The sequence below is a fragment of the Panthera leo genome, chromosome D3 (genome assembly GCF_018350215.1).
Source record: "Panthera leo isolate Ple1 chromosome D3, P.leo_Ple1_pat1.1, whole genome shotgun sequence".
NCBI classification, from domain to species: Eukaryota; Metazoa; Chordata; class Mammalia; order Carnivora; family Felidae; genus Panthera; species Panthera leo.
The window spans coordinates 7,087,695-7,115,000 of NC_056690.1; the positions used below are offsets into that span (position 1 = coordinate 7,087,695).

Below are 27,306 nucleotides of genomic sequence, written 5' to 3' on the forward strand. Positions count from 1 at the left end.
GAGAAAGAGAGGGGAGGGGGGAGTAAGGGGGAGAGAGAGAAAGAGAGAGAGAAAATATGAGTGGGGGAAGGGCAGAGAGAGAGAGGGACAGAGGATCTGAAGCGGGCTCTGCTGACGGCCAGAGGTCCTGAGGTGGGGCTCGAAGTCAAAAACCACAAGATCATGACCTGAAGTCGCACCCTCAACCAACTGAGGCACACAGGTGCTCCGAAACAGGTAGAAGTTCATTTTCAGTTATGGGAAAGTCCAGGGTGGGTTTTTACTGATGGGCGAACGGGAGAAGTGATTCAGAGATCCAGGCTTCTTCTGTGTTGTGACCCCACGATCCTCAGGCCATGCTTTTGTGGGTGCCCAGTTCGCCTCCATCAGGCCATCAGAGGGCCAGGATGGGGGACTGCATAGGGGAAGATAGTAGGGGCTAGGCCTAGGAGTGACCGATGGGCCACGTGTCTTCATAGCCCATTGGCTAGAACTCAGTCATGTGACCATGCTAGCTGCAAAGGGAGCTGGGAAATGTGGTCTGTGACTCCAGGAGGACAAATCAGCTTGGTGAACACCTAGCCACCGTGTGGGTGTGCATATGCACCTCTCATGCTGGCCCTGTGTGCTGCATTTATGTTCCTGTGTGGAAGCAGCACAGCAGAGTGTTTTCTTTGTGGTTCAAGCCATTTTACTGTGGCCTTAAAAATCATTAGTGTTTTTTCCTTCTCAAGAAATTACATCTATTCATTAAATAAAATTTGAGAAACCCAAGGAAACACAGAAAAGATACAAAAACTACCAATAATCCCATCACCTGGAGATGATTATTAATTCTTTGTTACATTTCCTTCCAATTCAAGAGTTTTTTTTTTTTTTTTAAGTTTGTTTATTTATTTTGAGAGAGGGAGGGAGGGAGGGAGGGAGGGAGAGAGAGAATTCCAAGCAGGCTTCATGCTCTCAGTACAGAGCCCAGTGTGGGGCTTTATCTCATGAACTGTGAGATCATGACCTGAGCTGAAATCAAGAGTCTAATGCTTTACTGACTCAGGCACCCAGGTGCCCCGAATTCAAGAGTTTTTAGCTGCTTAGAAATAACAGTTTATTTTTTTAACGTTTATTTTTGAGAGAGACAGAGCATGAGTGGGGAGGGGCAGAGAGCGAGGGAGACACAGAATCTGAAGCAAACTCTAGGCTCTGAGCTGTCAGCACTCAGGCTCAAACTCCTGAAACGTGAGATCATGACTGAAGCCAAAGTCAGATGCTCTACCAACTGAGCCACCCAGGCACCCCTAAATTTTTATTCTTTTTTTTTTAATGTTTTATTTATTTTTGAGAAAGACAAAGTGCAAGCTGGGGTGGGGGAGAGAGAGACAGAGACACAGAATCTGAAGCAGGCTCCAGGCTCTGAGCTGTCGGCACAGAGCCCGATGCAGGGCTGGAACACACAAGTGGTGAGATCATGACCTGAGCTGAAGTCGGACGCTTAACCGACTGGGTCACCCAGGCTTTTTTTTTTTTTTTTTTTTTTTAAATACTAATTCTTACTTTGTGCTGACTTGTGAACTCTAAAATTCATCAGAGGGCGAAGCTACAACAGTTACCAATGGCCTGGCAATTTTGCCTTTTCTTAGCAAAAAATACACCATTGCAGAGCTGTGGTGAGGCTTTATTTACGCTTTTGGCATTTTCAAAATGAACTTCTAGGGGCGCCTGGGTGGCTCAGTCAGTTGAGTGTCCAACTTCCGCTCAGGTCATGATCTCATGGATAGTTAGTTTGAGCCCCGCATTGGGCTCTGTGCTGACAGCTCAGAGCCTGGAGCCTGCTTCGGATTCTGACTCCCTCTCTCTCTGCCCCTCCCCCTCTCATGCTCTGTCTGTGTCTCTCAAAAATAAATAAACGTTAAAAAAAAAACAAACCCAAAATGAACTTCTAGTTTGCACATCATAATCTCCTCTTAGTGAATAGAGTAAAAATTGGGGCTGGTGAAGTTAGATTGTCAAGGCAGAAATAACATTTTAAGTTTATGATTTGCTTCCTACTCAGTTTTTAGAATTCTTAAGAACTGCTTAATTTTGCAGGAGAGAATACTAAGAAAAGGTGTTTGAAAGTGAGCCAAAATTAAAACTTACCAGCTTGAAGTATATATGAATGTGTTTCTGGTGCTGAGCTGAGAACTTGGGTGGATGTGCTTTTCTCTACGTACCTGCACTGTTTATCCTGGTCAGCAGTGCAGAAAGGTGTTACTCATCTGAGGTGGGAGAGCCCTCTGCATTTCTTGTCATCAGCTCCAGATTCAGGGATCTAGAACCTTCAGGGTTTTCTTTAAGGTGTTGAGGTTGCATCCTAGAGGTAGACCTACATCAGAATTCCTCTTTGTGATATCATCCTCGTGACCTCACAGGCAGGGTTGCTCAAGATGTTTGTGCAACTTTTGGCAGGATATGAGCTGAGACCTGGCCCGATTCTACAGACACCATGAGGTACCAGATGGTCTCATATTGGTAGATGGTACTGAGTTTCCTGCGACTTCTGTAGATTAAAAAAATAAAGACATTAGTGGTAGGCCCTCTATATTTTACTGAAGCTATATATTGGTAAGAAAATCATTATTTTAAAATATCCTCTGGCAGGACATTTAAAAACAGAAAACTTAGTAGTAGAGCAGAAGGATTTTACTGTGAATGGGTATGTGGTTAATCAGTGGCTCTATTTGCTATGTAATTTATCAGTTTTTCTGTTTCCTGCAAATAGTCCTGACATTTTTGTTGTTTGAAAACTTGCCCTGATGCTGAAGATAGAAACAATTTGAAATGATTAGACTTGGTGATCAGACTTTGTATAAATTATGACCGAGAGGCTTGCTTGAATTCAGACGCATCACAACAGAGAAGTTGTCATCATTTGTTTTTGAATATATTGTTTTGCTCTTTTTTTTTAATTTTTATTTTTTTAATTTTTTTTTTTTTAAACGTTTTTATTTATTTTTGAGACAGAGAGAGACAGAGCATGAACGGGGGAGGGTCACAGAGAGACAGAGACACAGAATCTGAAACAGGCTCCAGGCTCTGAGCTGTCAGCACAGAGCCCGACGCGGGGCTCGAACTCACGGACTGTGAGATCATGACCTGAGCTGAAGTCGGACACTCAACCGACCAAGCCACCCAGGCGCCCCTTTAATTTTTTTTTTTTAATGTTTATTTATTTTTGAGACAGAGAGAGACAAAGCATGAACGGGGGAGGGTCAGAGAGAGAGGGAGACACAGAATCCGAAACAGGCTCCAGGCTCTGAGCCGTCAGCACAGAGCCTGACGCAGGGCTCGAACTCAAGGACAGTGAGATCATGACCTGGGCCGAAGTCGGCCGCTTAACCGACTGAGCCACCCAGGCGCCCCTTGTTTTGCTCTTTGTACTGGTTTTAGTTGGAGTTGGAAGAGAAAGCGTTGCTTCACACAAATGCCCAGAAGTATAGTCTCTGATGGTTAACACATAGAATTTTCTTTTTTTTTTTAATTTTTTAAACATTTACATTCAAATTAGTTAGCATATAGTGCAACAATGATTTCAGGAGTAGGTTCCTTAATGCCACTTACCCATTTAGCCCATCCCCTGTCCCATACTCCCTCCAGTAACCCTCTGTTCTCCATATTTGAGTCTCTTATGTTTTGTCCCCCTCCGTTTTTATATTATTTTTGCTTCCCTTCCCTTATGTTCCTTTGTATTTTATCTTAAAGTCCTGATATGAGTGAAGTCATATGATATTTGTCTTCCTCTGACTAATTTCACTTAGCATGTTACCCTCCAGTTCCATCCACATAGTTGCAAATGGCAAGATTTCATTCTTTTTGATTGTCGAGTCATACTCCATTGTATATATACACCACATCTTCTTTATCCATTCATCCATCGATGGACATTTGGGCTCTTTCCATACTTTGGCTATTGTCGATAGTGCTGCTATAAACATTGGGGTGCATGTGTCCCTTCGAAACAGCACACCTGTATCCCTTGGATAAATACCTAGTAGTGCAATTGCTGGGTCATAGGGCAGTTCTATTTTTGTTTTTTTGAGGAATGTCCATACTGTTTTCTAGAGTGGCTGCACCAGCTTGCATTCCCAACACACACATAGAATTTCTTAAGTATTGTCCTCCTTTAAACAAAAACTTCAAAAACCCGTTCTTCCTATATAGTAGGTGCAAGCACTCGATAAATTAACCCTTCCATCTTTTTTTTTTTTTTTTTTTTTTTTTAAATTTTTTTTTTCAACGTTTATTTATTTTTGGGACAGAGAGAGACAGAGCATGAACGGGGGAGGGACAGAGAGAGAGGGAGACACAGAATCGGAAACAGGCTCCAGGCTCTGAGCCATCAGCCCAGAGCCTGACGCGGGGCTCGAACTCACGGACCGTGAGATCGTGACCTGGCTGAAGTCGGACGCTTAACCGACTGCGCCACCCAGGCGCCCCATCCTTCCATCTTTTTTAAAGTAGGTATTGGGACTCTTCTAACTTTGATTCTGTAAGCCATGTTGAGAGATTATTAGGTGATCAAAAAAATTTTTGTTACTGCTTTGTCCTCTTGCAAAGCATGTCAGTATTAGACTCAACATCGCATTTTTTGAAGTAGATTTCTCTTTAAAGTGTTGTCCTATGTATTTCCCTCTGTAACAGCCATATGTCCCAATTTTCTTAAACACGTAGGACTTACAGTCTTAAAACATTGACTTTCTTTGAGACTAGGGGCCCTTTATGGGTCCTCTAGGTATGTTCCCTTTCAAATGTCTCTCTTTAACTGGGACGTCTTTGAGACAGCTTCTTAGAAATGAGCCATCCTGTAAACATAGGTTATAGAAACTTGAAACTGCAAATTTGAAGTGAATTTTAGCTACAGGGACATTTAACTGCTTTAGATTAGTTTTCATTATTACAAACATTTCTGTGTTTTCAAGATATATTCTTATGCAGGGAGAATGGAACTGAATATTTGATTTAAAACCTTTTTGAAATTTATTTTTGACAGAAAGAGAACGAATGGGGGAGGGGCAGAGAGAGAGGGAGACATAGGATCCAAAGCAGGTTCTGCACTGAGAGCAGAGACCCTGACATGGGGCTCAAACCCAAGAACCATGAGCTCATGACCTGAGCTGAAGTCAGATGCTTAACTGACCGAGCCACCCGGCACCCTGAATCTTTTTCGAATTCTTATTCCCTCTGCAAGATCTCTTTCATGGAAGGGTTATCCAGGTGGGGTCTGAATGGTAGTGGGTCAGTCATAGCAGAGGGGGAGTGATCCCGGAGGCATCTTACAATGACAGTTTGGTAGTTTCCTGGGGCACTTGAAACAGTACTTGCTCATTGTGCTTTGCATAGTGTTAGATGGCTCTGGCTTCACTTCCAACCTTGGAATTGATTAGTCATGTTTTTATTTTGATTTTTCTTCTTTCCAAGGTCTTGGTAATTAACCCATTGGTTTTTTTCCTAAAAGCAATTTTTATCTTTATCTGGATGTTTTTATGAGGCAGAGATAGCTTATTAAAAGGAGTAACTGCAGGGGCGCCTGGGTGGCTCAGTCGGTTAAGCATCCGACTTCAGCTCAGGTCACGATCTCACGGTCCGTGAGTTCGAGCCCCGCGTCAGGCTCTGGGCTGATGGCTCGGAGCCTGGAGCCTGCTTCCGATTCTGTGTCTCCCTCTCTCTCTGCCCCTCGCCCGTTCATGCTCTGTCTCTCTCTGTCCCAAAAATAAATAAACGTTAAATAAAAAAAAAATTAAAAAAAAAAAAAAAAAAAAGGAGTAACTGCAGGGGCACCTGGGTGGCTCAGTCAGCTGAGCGTCTGATTTCTTCAGGTCATGATCTCATGGTTTGTGAATTCTAGCCCCGAATCCAGCTCATTGCTGGCAACGCAGAGCCTACTTGGAATCTTCTGTCCCCCTTTCTCTCTGGCCCGCCCCCAGTAGCATGTGCATTGTCTCTCTCAAAAATAAATAAACATTAAAAAAATGCTCTCTCTTTAAAAAAAAAGTACAGTAAGCTTATTGTTCTGTATTTTGAGAAGGGTGTTGTCTTGAACTGTAACCACCGTTTCTGGAAATCTGTTCAGAATGAAAGACTGACATTTATGTAATTTCCTGTTAAAATACTGTGTAGCAAGAGAAATTCTATCTGATAGGAAAGTGGGGTGCTTGGATTCTTAGAAATAATAGCTGTTTCAGTGCTTACTATGTACTGGCATTATCCTAATCACTTGGAACTTCCCTAGGTGCTGATCTTTTCCAGTGTCTAACATCTAACACACTCAACAAATGTGTACCAAATCTTGATTTCCCAGAGGGTAGAACACATTTTTTTGTTGGGTGGAGGAGAGTATTTCTACTTTCTGGAATACTAACTTGGAGTAAAGCTGACATTCTCACAACATGCAAAGCACACTTCTTTTTGGGAAATACGAAAGAGGGTAAGTCTTCTAAGGTTATTTGCTTCCCTGAAATAAATACCTTGTCCTTTTTTTTTTTTTTTTTAAATTTTTTTTTTCAACGTTTTTTATTTATTTATTTTTTGGGACAGAGAGAGACAGAGCATGAACAGGGGAGGGGCAGAGAGAGAGGGAGACACAGAATCGGAAACAGGCTCCAGGCTCCGAGCCATCAGCCCAGAGCCCGACGCGGGGCTCGAACTCACGGACCGTGAGATCGTGACCTGGCTGAAGTCGGACGCTTAACCGACTGCGCCACCCAGGCGCCCAATACCTTGTCCTTTTAAAATTTGTTATTTAGGTCAGATCTCAGAGTTACATCACGAACTAGGATATTAATCTGCTTCAAAATTGTTGCTTGAGGCCTGACTTTTTTTTTTTTTGTCTCTCAAAGTAAACCTGTAGGTTACACAGGGAAAAGAACAAAGCCCTGTTCCTCTCGTGTTGATGTTTAGCAACAAAGCTTCCAGTTAAGTGAAATGTAAACCTTTTAATGAGAAGAGAACCAGAAGAGTTGGTGCCACTGAACCATCTATGTGTCCTGGATCCCTCCCTGCATCTCCCATTTGAGAATGTACTAGCAAAATAGTAGCTATCTTTGTTCAGAAGTGAGTTTTAGCGATAAGTATTTTACAAATGGTTCTTCGCTTGAAAAAATACTGGAACTATGGCATTAGTCAATGATGTAAATATAGGATTCTGGGGGTTAGTGTATAGTCTGTTGCAGTATTATGGTTTGGAAATTGAGATTATAAGTAATGTGACTGGCTTTAAAAATGGGGCACCTGGGTGCCTCAGTTGAACATCCAACTCTTTTTTTTATAAATTCAGGTGATTTGGATCAGTTTTAGGTCTCCCATCCCTACTTTTTTAAAAAAAACTAATTTAGTTTTAAATTTATATCCAAGTTAGCATATAGTGCAACAATGTTTTTAGGAGTAGATTCCTTAATGCCCCTTACCCATTTAGCCCACCCCCCCCATAACCCCCCCCCCCCCCCAGTAATCCTCTGTTCTCTATATTTAAGAGTGTCTTATGTTTTGTCCCCCTCCCTGTTTTTATATTATTTTTGCTTCCCTTCCCTTATGTTCATTTGTTTTTTTACCTTAAAGCCCTCATATGAGTGAAGTCATTTGATATTTGTCTTTCTCTGACTAATTTCACTTAGCATAATACCCTCCAGTTCCATCCACGTAGTTGCAAATGGCAGGATTTCATTCTTTTTGATTGCCTAGTAATACTCCATTATATATATTATGTGTTGTGTATATATCTTTATCCATTCATCCATCGATGGACATTTGGGCTCTTCCCATACTTGGACTATTGTTGATAGCGCTGCTATAAACATTGAGGTGCATGCGTCCCTTCGAAACAGCATACTTGTATCCCTTGGGTAAATACCTAGTAGTGCAATTGCTGGGTCATAGGGCAGTTCTATTTTTAGTTTTTTGAGGAACCTCCACACTGTTTTCCAGAGTGGCTGCACCAGTTTGCCTTCCTACCAGCAGTGCAAGAGAGTTCCTCTTTCTCTGCATCCTCACCAACATCTGTTGTTGCCTGAGTTGTTAACGTTAGCCATTCTGACAGGTGTGAGGTGGTATCTCATTGTGGTTTTGGTGCGTGTTTCTCTGATGATGGATGTTGAGCATTTTTTCATGTGTCAGTTGGCCATCTGGATGTCTTCCTTGGAGGAATGTCTATTCATGACTTTTGCCCATTTCTTCACTGGATTGATTATTTGTTTTTTGGGTGTTGAGTTTGAGAAGTTCTGTATAGAGTTTGGTTACTGATCCTTTATTAGTCATTTGCAAATATCTTCTCCCATTCTGCCGGTTGCCTTTTAGTTTTGCTGATTGTTTCCTTCCTGTGAAGAAGCTTTTTATTTTGATGAGGTCCCACAGTTCAGTTTTGCTTTTGTTTCCCTTGCCTCTGGAGACATGTTGAGTAAGAAGTTGCTGCGGCTGAGGTCAAACAGCTTTTTGCCTGCTTTCTCCTTGAGGATTTTGATGGCTTCCTGTCTTATGTTTCGGTCTTTCATCCATTTTGAGTTTATTTTTGTGTAAGGTGTAAGAAAGTGGTCCAGGTTCATTTTTCTGCATGTCGCTGTCCAGTTGTCCCAACACCATTTGCTGAAGAGACTGTCTTTATTCCATTGGATATTCTTTCCTGCTTTGTCAAAGATTAGTTGGCCATATGTTTGTGGGTCCATTTCTGGGTGAGCATCCAACTCTTGTTTTTGGCTCAGGTCATGATCTCACGGTTTGTGGGATTGAGCCCTGTGTTGGGCCCTATACCGACAGTGTGGAGCCTGCCTGGGGTTCTCCCTCTCCCTCTCTCTCTGTAAGTAAATAAATATTTTAAAAAATGAAAAAAGGGGCTCCTGTCTGGTTCAGTCGGTGGAGAATGTGGCTCTTGATCTCAGGGTCATGAGTTTGAGCCCCATGTTGAGTGTAGAGATTACTTAAATAAATAAATAAATGAAAAAAGTACACCAGAACTTAGGTTTTGTCATCTAGGGACGTGTTGTTCATTTATTACAGTGATAGAGCCATTAATAATTCTGGGAACTCTTGAAATTGTCTGTGTGCCTTGGATACATTTTTGCTATGTTAAGTAGTTGCACATCTTATTTTATTTTTTTGCACATCATATTTTAAAGTTTTTTTTTTTTTTTTAATTCAAATTTTGGAAACAGCCAGTAGTGTTTTAGAGTCAAGTCCAATGAAGAGCTTTGAGAGATTGAGTGGTCATTACCACTTTGGGTCACCAATAAAGTACAACTTAACAAACTGTCTCTGAAGTTAATTCTAAAAGAGGAGTCAAGGATACTTTTGACCAAAGCAGTATTATTGAGATAACCTTAAAATTTACTCAAGTGATTACATTTGACATGGAGATCCTTCCTGGATGGAGGAGGTTCTAGAACAGTGCTGTTCAATAGAACTTTCTGGCATGGTAGAAATTGTTGTATATGTTGCGCTGTGGTTATTGAGCACTTGAAATGTGGCTGATGCGACTGAGGAGCTGAATTTTTATTTCATTTTGTAAGAATTTAAACTTTAAACAGCACATGTGGCTAGTGACTACCATCCTGGGTAGTGCAGATCTAGAACATTTAGCTTTCAGTGTGCCTTACAGACCAACATGAACAGTTGATGGTAAGACACTCTAAAAATCTTAAAACGGTTATTTTACCAGCAAAAATGAGTTGATTCTGGAATAGCAGAGAATTGCAATTCAAGATAAGCAGGCGGTAGCAAAAACCATAGGCCAGTCCAACAAAGTAAGCACGTTATTCTATGGAGAAGGTGGAAGTTGGGAAGGGTAAGTTTTTGAGAAGAGTCCATTGGAGAAAGGCAAGAGTTCAGGGTCATGACTGTTCCTCATTGGCTGAGTGAGGTAGTCAATTTCTTGGAGGAGATGCTGTATGTATACATCTTACGCTGTTGGGGCCTGTTATTGAGGATTCTTTCCTGTTGACAATTGTGTTGGGATTGGTCATTGACAATTCGTGACTGATACTGCTTGAGAACTCCCCCTCCTGGCCTCCTGACTCCATGTTAGTGAGGTTTTCCTTTATTCATGTTCACATTATCAAGGCAAAGTAGTTCGTGGGATTTCTGGTCTGCCCTACCATACGTGCAGAGTAGTGGAGAGGCCAGAGTTGTCATGTATGTTCAGTGGTATCTAATTTTTATAGCCCCTGCAAATTTATCCTTGCTAAGGTGTTATGTATGTGAAGGATTTGAGATGAGAACCTTCCTCTGTATTTCCATTTTGATCACTGACTTCAGATGCTCATGGCTCCTCTTCCTGAAATTTAAGACCTGCCCCCGGCAGCCCCCATCTGTTACTTGTACCCACGGTTTGAGTGAGTGAAGACTTGGCACGCCACTAGAAAAAGCCTGCCAACCCTTGGTTTAAATCTTTGCTTGACAATGGTAGCCAGGTTAAGATCACTGAAATGAACAACTGAAATAAATTTAGGGTTTAAGAGGAAACTCCAGACATCTTTCATTTCCTACCACTAGAATCTTGAAGTAAAAGCTGATCATAGTAAATTTTTTTGATTGAATTCTAAAGCTCTTGTCTAACTTGATATATTGCAAGAATCTTCTGATGTTAGCCAAACCAAGCTGCTCAGTGTTTTACTCACATGCTTTATACCTTTCCTCCTCCTTCCTCTCCTCCTCTGAAGTCTTTTCTCTGGGACTTCTTAATATCCTGACTGCTGACACCTGTACAAGGCTGTTACTTTCCTTTGAGCCCTTGCTGAAATCCTTCCTTGCCATGAAGCGTTTTCTTTCTGCCTTAATCCACTCCATCCTTCCATCTTCTAAAAACACTTCCAGGATCATTGCATGGCTTGGTATTTCTTGTAAGTTACATTGTAATCTTAGTTATTTTTCATATATGTGGGTCTTTTCTTCCCAACTACATTATAAACTCCTTGAGTTTAGGTCTCTGCCATGTATTTTTCTGTCACCTGTAGCAAGCACCAAGTATAATCTTTTAAAATACTGATACACTCTGACTGGCGTGCGTGTAGAATTATTGAAACAGTTAAGACTATTTTCCTCATTCATTTTCTTTTTAAAAAATTTTTTTAATGTTTATTTATTTTTGAGAGAGACAGAGACAGAATGCAAGTGGGTCAGGGGCAGAGAGAGGGAGACACAGAATCCGAAGCAGGCTTCAGGCTCTGAGCCGTCAGCACAGAGCCCGATGTGGGGCTCGAACCCACAGAGCTGTGAGATCACGACCTGAGCCAAAGTCAGGCGCTCAACCGACTGAGCCACCCAGGCACCCCTCATTCATTTTCTTTAAAAAAAAATTTTTTTTTTTTACATTTATTTATTTTTGAGAGACAGAGGGAGACAGAGCACAAGTGGGGGAGGGGCAGAGAGAGGAGACACCGAATCTGAAGCAGGCTCCAGGCTCTGAGCTGTCAGCACAGAGCCTGATGCGGGGCTCGAACTCACGGACTGCGAGATCATGACCTGAGCCAAAGTTGGATGCTCAACCGACTGAGCCACCCAGGCACCCCCCTCATTCATTTTCTTTAGTGAGCATTGTTTATAAAGTACTGTGGGGAATATAACAATGACTAAAAGACAGTCTGGTGGAGCGCGTAGACGACACACACAACTTAGTGTGCCAGGTGCTAGGAAGAGGTACAGATTCAGTACTACAGGAAGTTACACATTTTCATCGGTGAGCATTGGAGAAGGGTTTGTGGGGCAGATGAGTGCCTGAATCTGCCCTTGTGTAAGGTTTCAGCAGATGGAGGTAACTAGACTTGGAAAGGGCATTCAAGGCTGAGTGAACCACCTGAAACGAAAGCACAGAGGAGTGAAACGCTGAGGCTTCTGTAGTGGATTTGGGGAATCGGACACGTGGATGGTTCATGTGCATGTAATTGAAAATGAACCTCAGGTGACTTTTATCGATCGTTCAGCAGTGAGTGGTTCTTGAATGTAAGCATCAGAATCACCAGAAGGGCTAAAAATACAAGTAGCTGGTCCCCCACCCAGAGTTTGTTTCAGTAAGTCTGGGGTGGGGGGAGGGCCCTGATAAGTTTCTAGGTGATGCTGATGCTGCTGCACATTTTGAGAACTAATCTGGAGTACCATTCCATCTGATAACCAACTTAGAGAAATGCCTGGTTTACATATATAAATACCCCAATATTAATGGATAATTGTGTTCTTTTTGCATTATGTATGTAAAGTCTTCCCACAAATTTTAAGTTCAGTTATGTCACTCACCCGCCAGCACAGCGCTCTGCCAGTGGTAATACAGTAGTAAATACTGTACTTGCTAACTTGGCGTCCGCATCTGTGACTATTTGAGCCAGAAGCACATGCTTCTGGAAGCCCTTAGGGAATGGGGGTTTTCAACCTTTGCAACTCTAAATACAAAGCACAAATGGATAGAACAGCAGTTCTCAACACTTTTTTCCTTAGGACCCTTTTACATTCTTAAAAATTATTGAGGTGTCCAGAGAGCTTTTCTTTATTTAGGTTTTATCTATTGATGTTTATACCATTTAGAAATTAAAGCTGGAAATATTACTTCATCAGAAATTAGAAATCCATTACACATTACATAAATTTTTAATGAGTAACTTTCTCTAAAATAAAAACTTGAACGAAGATGGCATTGTTTTTACATTTTTGCAAATCTGTCTTTAATAGAAGACGGCTTAATAGGAGACAGCTGCTTCCTCATTCGATCTGTAGTGAATCGTTTCGGTTGATGCACATGAAGGAAATTGGCCTCAACGGATGAAGAGGAAGGGAAAGGAGTATTTTTAAGAGCATTTTCAGATAGTTATGGATTTTCTTCTACCGAAATTTGATAGGTTGTAGTTTATTAAAAGTGGAATCTGAAACCGTATGAATGAACTTCTATTGTTACATAACAATCCATTGGTTTAATTTGTGCTTTGAATGAATATTTTACCCATGAGTGATTTTGTAACATTATGCATTGTCCGTTGAAAAAGATTGATTCACTGAGTTACGGCACATTTCCATATTCTGGCACATTTCATTATAATATCAAAACATTACATTTGTTAATCCTGTTGATTTCATCAGAGAATTCTTCAGTATTGGGAAACTGTCAAGCTCACAGTGGAGGATATGTTTTCCAAAATTTGAAGTTTCTCTTGAATACCTAGAATTTATCTTTGTTTTTTTAAAATCTGTGCTTATATTTTATTTATTTTTGTAATTTTACATCCAAGTTAGTTAGCATATAGTCCAACAATGATTTCAGAAGTAGATTCCTTAATGCCCCTACCCATTTAGCCGACCCCCCCCCCTCCACAACCCCTCCAGTAATCCTGTTTGTTCTCCATATTTAAGAGTCTCTTATGTTTTGTCCCCCTCCCTGTTTTTATATTATTTTTGCTTCCCTTCCCTTATGTTCATTTGTTTTTTATCTCAAAGTACTCATATGAGTGAAGTCACGATATTTGTCTCTCTAATTTCGTTTAGTGTAATATCCTCTAGTTCCATCCACGTAGTTGCAAATGGCAAGATTTCCTGCTTTGTCAAAGATTAGTTGGCCATACACTTGTAGGTCCATTTTTGGGTTCTCTATTCTGTTCCATTGATCTGTTCCGTTGATTGTTTTTGTGCCAGTACCATACTGTCTTGAAGTATGACTTCAAGCTTCTTATACAGCTTGAAGTCTGTAAAATTTATCTTTGTTAACAAAGATACCCCTTCCTTGAAGGGACAGGGTCACATAGTTCATTTTCAAGAGAATGTCAGCCAGATTACCCAAGCCTCAGTAGCCATAGTTTACCAGTCATTTTTTTCAGGTACAATAGATGTTCCCTAAAGAAGTGGCTAATTGAGCGCGTTTCTCTGTTGTGCAAGTTCTTCTCTGAGATGCAGTGGGGCACAGCTGAGGTGCTTCCTGTCTACTTGCCATGTTGCTGCAGAGTATTAAAAAGGCATGTATTTAAGGGTTGGATTTCTTTTAAATTTTTTAAAATTTTAGTTTGTTTATTTTGAGAGAGAGAGTGCACAAGAGCATACTACCTCTTCATTACAGTGGAGGACGGATAATTTCATACTATCCCTTCCTGTGCTTCTGGGTTCACCTCATTTAGCCCAATTCTTCACTCCTTCTTTTCTTCCCAAACTCAAACTCACCTTCTGTAACTCAGGTTGTAATGATCAGTCTTCTATGTCCCCATCCTCTTCTGTGAACAGTCTCCTTCCCTCCTTGCCTTATCTGACACCTGCCTCTGAAGACTGCCTCCCACCTCCCCTGTAGCCCTCAGGGAGGTAACTCAGGGCCAGGCTGCTGTGATTGTTGGCCTAAACTGCTTCTCAGGCCTTCAGAAGCCCCAGCTCTTCTACCACCTGGTGTACCCCTGCAGCTGACATGCCCTGACCTCAGTCTCTCTCTCTCTCTGATTCCTTTTAACTTCTCCACTCCCTTTATCTGTGGACTCCCTGGTCCTTTGTAAAATCGCTTCCACACTCAGCCCACTGTGTTCCATCTCCCTGGTCAAAACCTTGAAGCTTCTCACTCTCACCATCACCTCTTATCTCTCGACTCAAAGGGGAGGGAGCATTAGTATCCCTTGGGAGTGTTAGCAGAACCCGAGGCCTCATCCCAGACCTGCTGAGTCAGAATCTGTAGTTTAACAGGATGTCGTTGAAGCACCTGGTACCCTTGTGATTACCACCCTCCATCCTGTTGAGGTGTCTCATCCCTCACTACTTTTCACTGTCAGAACTACCCTATCTTCACTTTCCTTCACCCATCTCAGATTCCCTGTCTCATTTTTTTTTAAGATTTATTTATTTTAAATTAAAGAATATTTTCATTTTTTTTAAACGTTTATTCGTTTTTGACAGAGACAGAGGACGAGCGGGGGACGGGCATAGAGAGAGGGGAGACACAGAATGTGAAGCAGGCTCCAGGCTCCGAGCTGTCAGCACAGAGCCGGACACGGGGCTCGAACCCATGAACCATGAGATCATGACCTGAGCTGAAGTCAGAAGCTTAACTGACTGAGCCACCCACGTGCCCCTAAAGATTTTAGTTTTTAAAAGTAATCTCTACACCCAACATATGGCTTGAACTCACAACCCTGAGATCAAGAGTTGCATCCTCTGCTGACTGAACCAGCCAGGCATCCCTCCCTGTCCCTTTTTAATCGCTCCTTGTTTTTCCCTTCCATTTTAATTTAACTGGCAAAATTTTGATTATGAGTGAACTTAGCTCCCCACCTTCCTGGTACCTGTGCCTGAGCAGAAGCTCGTTAGTGGAAGAAAAGGTTAGTAGAGGAAAAGGGAGGCTGGTTTCGCTTTAAGTTTGTGACCGCAAATCTCATGTTCACTCTGCTGCTTGGCGTTCCTGCTATATTTCCCCAGTAAGCTCCCATTTCTTGCTCAAAGACAAATATTTTTTGTGTTCAGATTTCGTTCTGAGCCTGCAGAGGTCTCCCTGCTTTTTGCATGGGCCCATGAGAAAATGGAAGAGTGCCTTTTTCATAGTAGTTTCTCAGGAAATGTTTGTTGAATGAATGGATTACTATCTTGGAGGAAGATTGCCTTCAGAGCTGATCTATTAGGCAAAGCACAGGGTCTCAAAAGTGCCACCACCACTTCTTTGAGTGACCTTGAGAAAGCCACTTAACTGCTCAGACCTTCATTCTCTTTGTCCATGAATGGACAACCATTGATAACTGGTCACCTACCTTCCAGGTTATTTTGAGATGCAAGTAACTCTGTTATCTTTGTGCTTTTGGCACTCTTGCTCCTCTACACGTGTCCGTCATCTCAGTAAGACTGAGTCCTAATGTTTTTAATTGTGGTGTGCGGTCCTTCCTAACTTTGAATGTTAGGTTCAGTGGAAAGAACTTGGGACTCTGGAATCAGGCCTACTTACTGTTCATATCTCTGCTGCTCAGCCAAATGACCTCAGGTGGCCAGTCATTAACAAGTGAGGAAATACATCTGTTAATCTGAGGTGTTGATTCATTTGTTACGAAAGGACAGTAATTGTTGATCCATAGAATTGTAAGCCTCAAGTAGGATAATAATATGCATACAAACTATTTCTAGATTATAATACTGTGTGTATTATGGTTTGTACATTTTGGGAGGGTTTGTACAGAGGAGAAGGGTGGTTTGTCTTATTTTAGGTCCAAAACTCTTGAGATTCGGTAAGCACGAACATCAGAAATTCAACTGCCCTCAGCATATTAGAGAGTCAAGAATGTCTTTTTTTTTTTTCTCTTTTGCATGTATTTTGGAAGTGATTAGTTTTAAGGTGACATTCACTGACCTTGAAACATTATATGGAGATGTTGCTTCTTGGTCATTACGATTTGTAGGTACCATGACCAAGACTTTGATCTTTTGTTTCTCAGTGAATTGATTTTTTTGAAGTAAGCCTGACCTGCCATTCATTAATAATACATGAAGAAGAAACTTGAATTGGGAGATTAAAAAACCCAGCATTGGTGGTGGTGTTACTAATTCTTTTATCGAGACAGACGAGACTTTTCTCCTTTGTTATATCTTGGTCACAGTTCCCTGCTTCGGGATTCAAATGACTCGTATGGACCAAGAGGCAGAGGCATTCAGTTAGGCCACAAAGTCTAGACTTCGGGTTTATAGCTAGCTAAACGTAGGTTCCTAATAACCACATGCTCTGTTCTTTTGACTGTGGCTTGTAGATGCTCAGATTTTTGTGAGCTCAGGGTGTTGAGCTGCAAAGTTTGAAATTGGCCGAGGCTTCCTAGTTGCTGATTATGGTGTTTTTCACAATCTCTCTTGAGGGAGGAGCGCTTGACCAGAGCCCAAGAACTCACTGTTCTGCCTGAGTGGAGTATTTTAAGGAGCACGTCATGCTCTCTTCTTACCATCGTAATAACTTCCCCAGGACCATTGTACTCTGTCTGTTCTGTTCTTACCTACCTGACCCTTTCACCTTATAATGTTGGACCAGGCAGTTTCTGACCTTAGCCTGTCCCCACCTTCTTCAGATTCTCTGCACATGTCAGTAGTCTTTTTCAGCTTAGAGGGGACTCAGCCATTCCCTTCCACCTAAGGCAGTAGCAAGAACAAGTAAATCTGCTTGAAACTTACAGGCTGTGTATGGTGAGGGTCTGACAGTAAAGCAGGTGGCTTCAAACCCGACTCTGAATCAGCTCCCCACCCTGACATGGACTCCCACACCCATTGCCACCATGATGGCAGGGATGATGATGGTGGTGGTTATAGAAAGGAGTCCTGGAATTTTGTATTAATAGTCAAGATTGGCAATCACTGTCTTCCAGTAAACAGTGGTTCTTTGTTAATCAGAATCTTCAAGCCACACAATTTACCTTTCACATTATTAAAAACACCTTGTACCATTTTGGACCCTTTCAAGATTCATGGGGAATCTGCAGATGGAGCCTGATGAGGCAACTGTCTTGGTTTGATTTCTGTCCAGTCTGATTGTCTTTGAACAGGAAAGCTGACATGGCTGTATTCGTTTCCTAGGGCTGCCGTAACAAATTACTACAAACTGGGTGGCTTAAAACAACAGAAATGTGTTCTCTCACAGTTCTGGAGGCCAGAAGTCAGAAATGAATGTGCCAATAGTGTTGGGTCCTTCTGGAGGCTCTGAGGGAGCATTCCTTTCAGTGCCCGTCCCTGAGATTTTGGTGGCTGTCGGCTCTCCTTGGCTTTGGACACATCAGTGCAATCTCTGCCTCCATCTTCTTGTAGCCTTCTTGGTGTGCTCTCTTGCTCTAATAAGGACACTTGTCAATGGGTTTAGGGCCCAGCCAGGTAATCCCCAGGATGATCTCAAGATCCTTAACTGAATTACATCTGCAAAGACTCTTGTTCCAAATAAGGTCACATTGACAGGTTCTAGATGGATATATCTGGCTGGGGGAGGGGTGGGCACTGTTCAGTCCACTCTAGGGGCCATAGCAGGCTCTTCTGACATCCCCGGCCAGATTTTTTGGTGCTGCTCGTCATTGCTTGTAAGAGAGACAGACTGGCAGGGGCGCCTGGGTAGCTTAGTCAGTTGAGTGGCCTACTTCTTCTCAGGTTATGATCTCAGAGTTCACGAGTTTGAGCCCCATATCAGGCACTGTGCTGACAGCTCAGAGCCCGGAGCCTGCTTCAGATTCTGTGTCTCCCTCTCTCTCTGCCCCTCCCCCAGTTGCTCTCTGTCTCTCAAATAAATAAACATTAAAACAAAACAAAAAGAATGTCAGAGTGACATCCATCTGTGCTTCCTCATCCCAGCTCTACTAGCAGAGAAAAGTGCAAAATCATTTGACAAGAGAGTCAGTAACATTTTTCTCATATTCTGGTTTTAGGTGTTATGTCTAGAAATCTTTTCTCATATTCCTAAATTCCTAAGTTTTCCTCCTCTCTTAGAATAAGATAAGATCCTATTTTGCCTGGGCCCAAAGTTGCAGTTTCATACCTGGTCTTGAGTAAATAAAAAGTGTATTGTGTTTCTCTGTAGATAGGACAAAAACAATTTTCTTTCACTTCCCAGATACAGCTTTTTCTTACAGAGTTTGAACCTCCCTCTAGTTTGACATGTATATGGTTTTGTATTGAGCATTGCATAATTCTGTGAACTTAAAAAGGTACATTAATACCAGCTTGTGGTCATAAAACTTAAGCAATATACAAATGAATGCAATAAAAATTTGAAAGCCCCCTTCTTTTCCTTTTTCACATTTTTCTGAATCCTGTTATGTGGATGTGTGGATTTTAGGCACTGTACTGAGCTGGTAATGTTAGGTAAAGAAAAATGAATGTATTGCTAGGCTCGACTACTTGTTTGTAGGGTGGTAAACTGCTTCTAAATCCATTTCAGCCGCATCTTCATGTCTTTATCTAGAGTTTTCTAGGTTACGTGTGGAGATAGTGTATCATCATGTATAAAGAAAAGTTTAGCTTGTGAAACTGCTTTAATAATAGATGTTATTTTGGGGTGCCTGGGTGGCTCAGTCGGTTGAGCGTCTGACTTCGGCTCAGGTCATGATCTCACAGTTAGTGAGTTTGAGTCCTGCATCTGGTTCTGTGCTGACAGCTCGGAGCCTGGAGCCTGCTTCGGATTCTGTGTCTCCCTCTCTCTGCCCCTAACCCGCTTGCATTCTGTTTCTGTCTCTCTCAAAAATAAATAAACATTAAAAAAAAATGATAGATGTTATTTCTACTTTCTTCCTCCTATAGATTCTAAATTCTGTTTATATTTTTCTTTTTGCAGGTTTAACCCAGAGACTGACTTCACCATAGAAACACCCATAGTTATATCAATGGTTGGGGCAAGATAGTGGCAACAGGCAAAGGAAAAATAGCTTTGACATCCTAAGGACAATGAGTATGCTAAAACCAAGTGGGCTTAAGGCCCCTACCAAGATCCTTAAACCTGGAAGCACAGCCTTGAAGACACCTGCTGCTGGTAAGGCTTTCTGTTTTCCCTTAGTAGAAATCAATTAGAATCCTATTTGAAAACTTTAAAAAGACAGCCTTATAAAACTTCATATTCTTGAAAATATTTGAAAAAGGTTTAATTAAAAGACCTGGAATTTTATATCTAAAAATCTTAAAAAAAATTTTTTTTAATGTTTATTTTTGAGAGAGAGACAGAGTGTGAGTTGGGAAGGAGCAGAGAAAGAGGGAGACACAGAATCTGAAACAGGCTCCAGGCATAACCCGACGAGGGGCTCAAACTCATAAACCGTGAGATCATGACCTGAGCCAAAGTCGGATGCTTAACTGAACCACCCAAGTGCCTATATATCTAAAAATCTTAATAAAGAGTTTACTTTTCTTGTAGGTTGTCTTTTTTTTTTGTTTTTTTTTTGACTTAGTTTATTTAGGGGTACCTGGGTGGCTCAGTTGGTTAAGTGACTGTTGGTTTTGGCTCAGGTCATGATCTTGTGGTTCGTGAGTTCGAGCCCCACATCAGGCTCCGTGCTGGCAGCATGGAGTCTGCTTGGGATTCTCTCTCTCCCTCTCTCTCTGCCCCTACCGTTTGCTCTCTCTCTTGCTCAAAATGAATAAATAAATTAAAAAGAAAATAAACTTAATTTGTTTAGTGCATGGTGCCAAAACAGTTGTCAAGTGACTTTAGTATTTAATCCTTACAGTGTTAAGATACAGTACTTTGTTTTTCTCCCTGTGTCATTTTGAACTCATCTGGACCTTTCTCCTTGGGGCTTAGGGACATGTGGAGAAAACAAAGACAAGTCTGGTTTAAGAGATTTGATGACACTAACCGATCTGAAGTTGGCCATTGGTTTCAAGGGAGCAGGCGGTACAGTGGCCCAAATCTGGCTTATGCGGGAAATCATCCCCATTTCATAGATGAACCCATGCCCTTGACCATCTTCAGCCTCTTCCTCCTCTGTTTTCCATCTCCTCCTCCACCATTTCAATTTATATCCCATAATGGCCACCTAAGGTCTTTAAGAGAGACAGGAGAGGGTATCTGATGCTTGCTTTTATGGGCTTTTAATGTGATTTATACACTATTGAATAGGTTATCAGCCATCCCAGACAGATGTCCACCGTAAAATATTAGTCCAACCTTGTTTCTTTAAGTTTTTCCATAAAACCTCATTGATCTTTCATGAGGGCAGGGATCTTTGTGGTTGTTTTTTTTTCCCCACTACCCAAATCCACCCACATACGTGGAACATTGTCTAGCTCATAACAGGAGCTCATTAAATATTTGTTGACTGAATAAAGGTCCCAAATTATTTACATTTTGTGTAATGAGGATAAACCCATGTTTTCCTGTGTTTTTATCAGAGAAGCCATAAAACATCTTAGATGAGAGGCAAGCTTTGCTTTGGCATCTCTTATTCTCCTTCCCCTCAAAATCCTTTCTCTCTTTAGGACCCCTTCAAATGCTGCCCCTTCCTTGAGCCCTTCCACAGTTATACTCACCCTTGTTTTAGACAAATTAAAAAAAAAAATTCTTTTAATGTTTATTTATTTTTGAGACCGAGACAGAGCATGAATGGGGGAGGGGCAGATTGAGAGGGAGACACAGAATCCGAAGCAGCCTCCAGGCTCTGAGCTGTCAGCACAGAGCCCGACTCGGGGCTCAAACTCATGAACGATGAGATCATGGCCTGAGCTGAAGTGAAACGTTTAACTGACTGAGCCACCCAGGTGCCCTCTCACCCCTGTTTTAGAATTGTCTTTTTCACTTTTAGCATTTTTTATGCACACCCTTTAGCATATAAAGTCCTTGGGTGCAGGAGATCAGGAGAAATTCACTTGGTTACCTCAACAGTATTCAGCACACACTAGTTGGTTTTTTTTTTTTTTTTTTTTTTTTAGAGTCAAGCAGCCTATAAACATTAAAATTTAATATGCTTAAAAGGAAATAATTACCAGTTGGAGCACTTTTATGAGGATTGTTTTTCAGAAACTCATGCTTTCAGCACTCTGTCAGGAAGAATTGTTCATGTACAAAGCTGGAATAGATCCTAAAAAACTGGGCTGGCCTGTCTTTGGCAGATGATTATCTGTTTGATCTGAGAGCGTCTACCGTCTTCTAAAAACAACAACAACAACAACACAAACCCTTCATAAATCAAAACTCCACAGTCTCCTGTGTAGGGTAAAGGGATGTTCCTCCTCCTTAGGCCGTCCAGACAATTCTGTTCTTTGATCTGTGCATGGTTCACTCTTTCTGTTGATCAGGCCTCAGGCCAGATGTTACTTCCTCCAGGAGGCCTTTCCTGACTGCTCTGCCTAAAGCCACCGTCTCCTCCACCGCACTTCCATCACCTGAAATCACCTGGTGTGTCTTTTGACTGACCCCACGTCTCTACTCTGGGCTCTGTAATGGCATGGGCTGTGCTGTCGTGCTTTGTCCCCTCGTGAAGAACAGTGCCTGTGACTAGGTGCTGGAGTGGTGGAAACTCAAAGAAAAGAGGAGCATGAATAAATACATTATTTCATTTAATCTTTATTTTTATTTTTTTGAAGTTTATTTATTTTGGGTGGGGGGAAGGGCAGAGAAAGAATCCCAAGTAGGCTCCGCAAGGTCAGTGCAGAGCCCAATGTGGGGCTTGGACTCACGAACTGCAAGACCATGACCTGAGCCAAAAGTGGACGCCTAACCGACTGAGCCACCCAGGGATCCCTTATTTTATTACTTTTTTAAAGCTTATTTATTTTGAGAGAGAGCCAGCGTGTGCATGTGAGCGGGAGAGGGGGTAGAGAGAGACAGAATCCCAAGCCGTTTCCACACTGTCACAGAACCTGAGACGGGGTTGGATCCCATGAACCGTGAGATCATGACCTGAGCTGAAATCAAGAGTTGGACACTTAATCAATTGAGCCACGCAGGCACCCGTAAAGCTCTTTACATTTATTTATTTTTGAGAGACAGAGAGACGGAGCACAAGTGGGGAGGGGCAGAGAGAGAAGGAGGCAGAATCTGAAGCAGGCTCCGGGCTCTGTGCCCTCAGCACAGAGCCCGACGCAGGGCCTGAACTCATAAATCGTGAGATCGTGACCTGAGCCGAAGTCGGATGCCTAACCGACAGAGCCACTCAGGCGCCCCGAAAACTCTTTAGATACTACTTTCCTCTTACAGATGAAGAAATTGAACTCAGAGATCATGTAACATCCTAAGACTGCAATGTGCCTAGTAAATGGTAGTGTGCTTAAGGGGCACCTGGTGGCTCATTCAGTTAAGCGTCTGACTCTTGGTTTCTGCTCAGGTCATGATCTCGTGGCTTTATGAGTTCCAGCCCCATGTTGGGCTCCGTGCTGACAGTGTGGAGCCCTCTTGGGATTCTCTGTCTTCCTCTCTCTCTGCCCCTTCCCTGCTCCTGCTGTCTCTGTCTCTCTCAAAATAACCAAAAAAAAAAAAAAAAAAAAAAAAAAAAAAAATGATAGAGTGGTTAAGATTGTGGACTTGGCCAGTTCATACCAAATATTTAATGAGCACTTGCTGGATGAATGCTGGAATTTCCAGTGTAAATATCACATTTCTGGCAAAATTTAACTTCTGTTTTTGCCACAGGGTAGAGATTACATAAAGTCATCTTGCCTTAGCAGCGAGTTTGGCCAAGTGCTACCTTTTTTTTCCCTTGTGATTTCCACATCTCTGCCAGCAAAGGAATGGGGTTTATCTGGTGTCTTGGAGTGAGGTGGCAGGGCTGCAGCTCTGAGTCCCCTCCTTCTCCAGGCATGACTGCGAATCTCTGGACGACTGCGCCCACGAGGGAATAGCGCCCGTCTCCAGGGATCTGAGTGGGTGTTTGCTCCTGATGTGCAGGGAGGAGGGGAAAGGAAAAGATGAAATCAAACCTGTATTATGATCTATGGGAAAGGGACTCCCCACCCCCCCCCCCCTTGGACTTTTTCCAGTCATAATTGCCGGTAAGGATTAATCCCACCAGCTCACTGAGTTTCGACAGCATTGAAAATGGTAGTGGTGGGTCAAGTACTTTTATCTTTTTTTGTTGTTGTTTAATTGATTTAAGTAATCTCTATACCCAATGTGGAGCTCGACCTCACAACCCCGAGATCAAGAGTCGTACGCTTCACTCAGCCAGCCAGGTGCTCTAATGGGTTAAGTACTCTTTGCCTCCTTGTTAAAACAAAACAAAACAAAAAAAAAAAGGACCGCACACCTTAGAAATGCTGTGACTCCTGTTGCTTCGGGCTTTCTCCAGTTTCTTTTCCTTTAAGGTAGAAAGGAGTGGTCTGCTCGAATATGAAAGTGAATCTTCTCTGATCCTTTCTTCTGTTTGCAGTTGTAGCTCCAGTGGAAAGAACAACATCCAGTGAAAAAGCATCAAGTGCGCCATCCTCTGAGGCACAAGAGGAATTTGTGGATGACTTTCGAGTCGGGGAGAGAGTTTGGGTGAATGGGAATAAACCTGGGTTCATCCAGTTTCTGGGAGAAACCCAGTTTGCACCGGGCCAGTGGGCCGGGATTGTTTTAGATGAACCCATAGGCAAAAATGACGGTTCGGTGGCAGGAGTTCGGTACTTCCAGTGTGAGCCTCTAAAGGGCATATTCACCCGCCCTTCGAAGTTGACAAGGAAGGTGCAGGCAGAAGATGAAGCTAACGGCCTGCAGACGACTCCTGCTTCCAGAGCGACTTCGCCTCTGTCCACCTCAACGGCCGGCATGATGACCTCGTCCCCAGCAGTCCCTTCAAATATCCCCCATAAATCGTCCCAGCCAACAGCAAAGGAACCTTCAGCTACGTCTCAGATCAGCAACCTTACAAAAACTGCCAGTGAATCTATCTCCAACCTCTCAGAGGCCGGTTCAATCAAGAAAGGAGAAAGAGAGCTCAAAATTGGAGACAGAGTATTGGTGAGTCCATAGACCTTTCTGAGGTCATTGTGTTGAACTGAGACTAGTTACTGATGAATGGTTGAAATGCACACAGACAGGCTTGGCGTCTGTTTTAGAGGGACCGCTCATTTATAGAGAAATTCGTCAACTTTTCTAATTGTTGGGTTTATGTGTGAAAATGCAGCAAATTAGTAACTGGCTGTATAGTATGAACATAAGTTTGCAATGGTTAGTTGAAGTTTTATCTACCAGGTTAGCCAAAAGAATGTTGAATTTATTATTTGTAACTATTACTTGACAAAACAAGCTCAGAAGTGGACTTGGAAAGTTTTTTCCCCCTGGTTCTTAATTTTTGCTTTAAGGATGGTGTGTAGGTGTATATAAGATCCTGCTTTTTTAGGTGTCTTGAAAAACTCAGACAAAACAGGATGTCATTTCAGAATTCCTGTGCCTCTGAAATTACCAGGTTCAGATCTAGGAAAAGGAAGGAAATGTGCAGTAGTTTCTGTTTACTAATAGGCAAGAAACACAACATGTAAGGTCTATGCTGTATGTAATTCTAGAACCCCTGAATTTATGACAGTGGTTGATGTGTTCTTTGTTTTAAACAAGAAGCTAAAAAACACCAGCTTTGCATTTGTGACCTCAGCAAGTTAACTTCCCAGTTTCCTCATCCGTAAGAACATAATAATAGTACTAACTAACCTCCTAGCATCATTGGAAGGATTAAATTAGATAACGCATTTAAACTTTTTTTTTTAATTTTTAAAAATTTTTATTTATTTTTGAGAGAGAGAGAGCGAGCATGAAAAGTGGAAGGGCAGAAAGAGAGGGAGACACAGAATCCGAAGCAGGCTCCAGGCTCTGAGCTGTCAGCACAGAGCCTGATGTGGGGCTCGAACCCACAAACTGCGAGATCATGACCTGAGCCGAAGTCGGACACTTAACCGGCTGAGCCACCCAGGCACCCCAACGCATTTAAATTTCTTAGCAGCGCCTGGTAGACAGCAAACACTTGAGATGGTAACTCTTTTTTTCACTGATGAAAATTTAAAGCTTTCCTATTTCACTCTGTGAACACTTCACTTAGTTCGGTTAAGGCATGAAGTTGGTCAGCAGTGTCTAACCCTTTGCTCTTCTTTTCTCGTGTCTGTTGAGCAGCTGTGGAGGTCGCCGGGCGTGGCAGCTTCCAGTGATGCAATGGGAAGACGGGGAGAGCTGTTAGCCCTCAGTGTGCCTCAGGTGGTGTTTCCACCGAGCTCTGGAGGAGCCCCGTGGAACTGAGGAGAAGGAGGCTCGGAGAAGGGTGGTCACTAGTTCAAGGGCTTCCAACCCGAAGAGGGGTAGACGTGCAATTTAAATTTTGGTCTTGTTACTCAGGTGCCTGTTGTGGAGAGGTGATGATTGACAGTATACTTTTTTTTTACGTTTATTTTTGAGAGAGAGAGCACACATGTGCACAGGAAAGGGGCAGAGAGAGGGGGAATGTTTCAAGAATCCCATGCACGCAGAGCCCAATGCAGGGCTCGAACTCACAAACTGTGAGATCTTGACCTGAGCTGAAATCAAGAGTCGGACACTTAACCGATTGAGCCACCCAGGTGCCCAACAGTATAATTGTAAAATTGGAAGTGGTCTTTGTGGTTTTGTTGTGTTACAGATAGAAAACTTACACCCAGGGAAATGAAGTGACTACCTACAGGTCACACAGTGGGTTCCCAGCAGATTTTAGAGTTAGGACCCAGGACTTCTGCCCCCCAGGCCTGTAGCACCATGAATCCAGGAGACCTCACATACCTGTGGGGGCCTTCTAATACCTCTTACCTTCAAGGGGTTCCTTCTGGATCCCTTTGTTTCAAGGTCAGTGTGTTCCCTCTTCGGTTAGTCATGAATTTCAAAGGCAGATGTGTCAGAACTTAGAGCATGTTAAGACAGCTTTTCCATGCCATGCAACTCAACCTATATCTCATTTGTTTAGCTGCTGTTCCCTTGCTGTACCAGTTTTGGGTTTCGTACAACTGCTCTTTTGTGGCAATAAAGGCTTTTTGATACTTACTTTTTTTCTTTTTCTTCTTTTTTTTTTACTCTGTAGATAACTGCTGCCATGAATGCCTTTAAAATTTTTTGCTGTGTGTATATATCTTACTTTCACAGGGTAAATTCATAGAGGTGGAATTACTGGTTTAAAGGGTATAAACATTTTTAAGGCTTATGGTACATACTCACATAGTAAGCTTTGGTTAAATCAGAAACCTGTTACCTTAGCACAGGACTGCTCTGGAGATTAGATTGCAGGTTATATGCAATGCCAGACTAAGTGCTTTTTGTCAACAACTTCTTTCCTTCCCATTGGAGAAAGCACATGGCACACTTTCAAAACAAGAGAAACTCTCCCTTTCCACCAAGCAAAGTGAGTTGATTGAAATCCTGGTCCAGTGGTAAACCGCTTGACTGCTAAAACAGCCGAAATACATGGTCAGCATGGTTTAACTCACAGCAAAAGGCTCTCACGAGGATGCTGTGATTAAAGTGGACCTGAAGGATAGGAATTGGGCTGCCCAAAGGAAGTGGTGGTGGGCAGAAGGAGCCTTCTGGCTGAGGGAGGGGCAGACTCCCTGAGATGGGAAGGCGTTGGCATGTTTGAGGAAGAGACCAGTGTCCTTCCCCAGGTGCAGTGTGTGGTAGGAGGTGAGGCTAGTTAACTATGTGGGGTCTGCAGGGACAGGTGACATGGAGCCCATGAGGACAGGCTGTGTTCTCGTTAGGAACAATGAGAGTGGTATTGGATTTGTAGCTTGGGAAGATCACTCCGACTGCTTTGTACAGAATGGACTCGAGGTGGGTAAGAACGGGTTGGAGGTGACCTTTCTTTGAAGAGGTTGGACGTTGAAGGAGAGTACAGAGGTCCGGCGGATGGTCAGGCTGATGCTGGAGGAGTGCTGGGTCTCGGGAAGATTTTGTTTATTTTCTTTTTTTAAAGATGTCAACATCTGGAATATTTATATTCTGAC

The 27,306-nt window shown here is 42.5% G+C and overlaps 1 protein-coding gene, 1 long non-coding RNA gene and 1 other non-coding gene across 15 annotated transcripts in view; 1 reads left to right on the top strand and 2 right to left on the bottom strand.

Moving 5' to 3' along the window:
* LOC122203351 overlaps nucleotides 1–2,329 on the bottom strand; it is a 37,891-nt gene extending 35,562 nt beyond the window's left edge. Inside the window, exon 1 of the long non-coding RNA XR_006195134.1 lies at nucleotides 2,113–2,329. This is a non-coding gene — a long non-coding RNA (uncharacterized LOC122203351). The remainder of the gene's footprint in view (nucleotides 1–2,112) is intronic.
* Nucleotides 1–27,306, top strand: part of CLIP1 (CAP-Gly domain containing linker protein 1) — a 126,166-nt gene that overhangs the window by 18,089 nt on the left and 80,771 nt on the right. For 10 of the 13 annotated variants that reach the window (XM_042910057.1, XM_042910061.1, XM_042910065.1 and 7 more), the window contains exons 2-3: nucleotides 19,220–19,414; nucleotides 23,742–24,313. In XM_042910057.1, the coding sequence (XP_042765991.1) occupies nucleotides 19,330–19,414; nucleotides 23,742–24,313 (657 nt within the window). In that variant the 5' untranslated portion in view covers nucleotides 19,220–19,329. The other 3 variants (XM_042910059.1, XM_042910058.1, XM_042910060.1) reach the window with 3 other exon arrangements.
* TRNAQ-UUG lies at nucleotides 11,177–11,262 on the bottom strand. Its single transcript has one exon. It is a non-coding gene; the product is annotated as a tRNA-Gln (tRNA).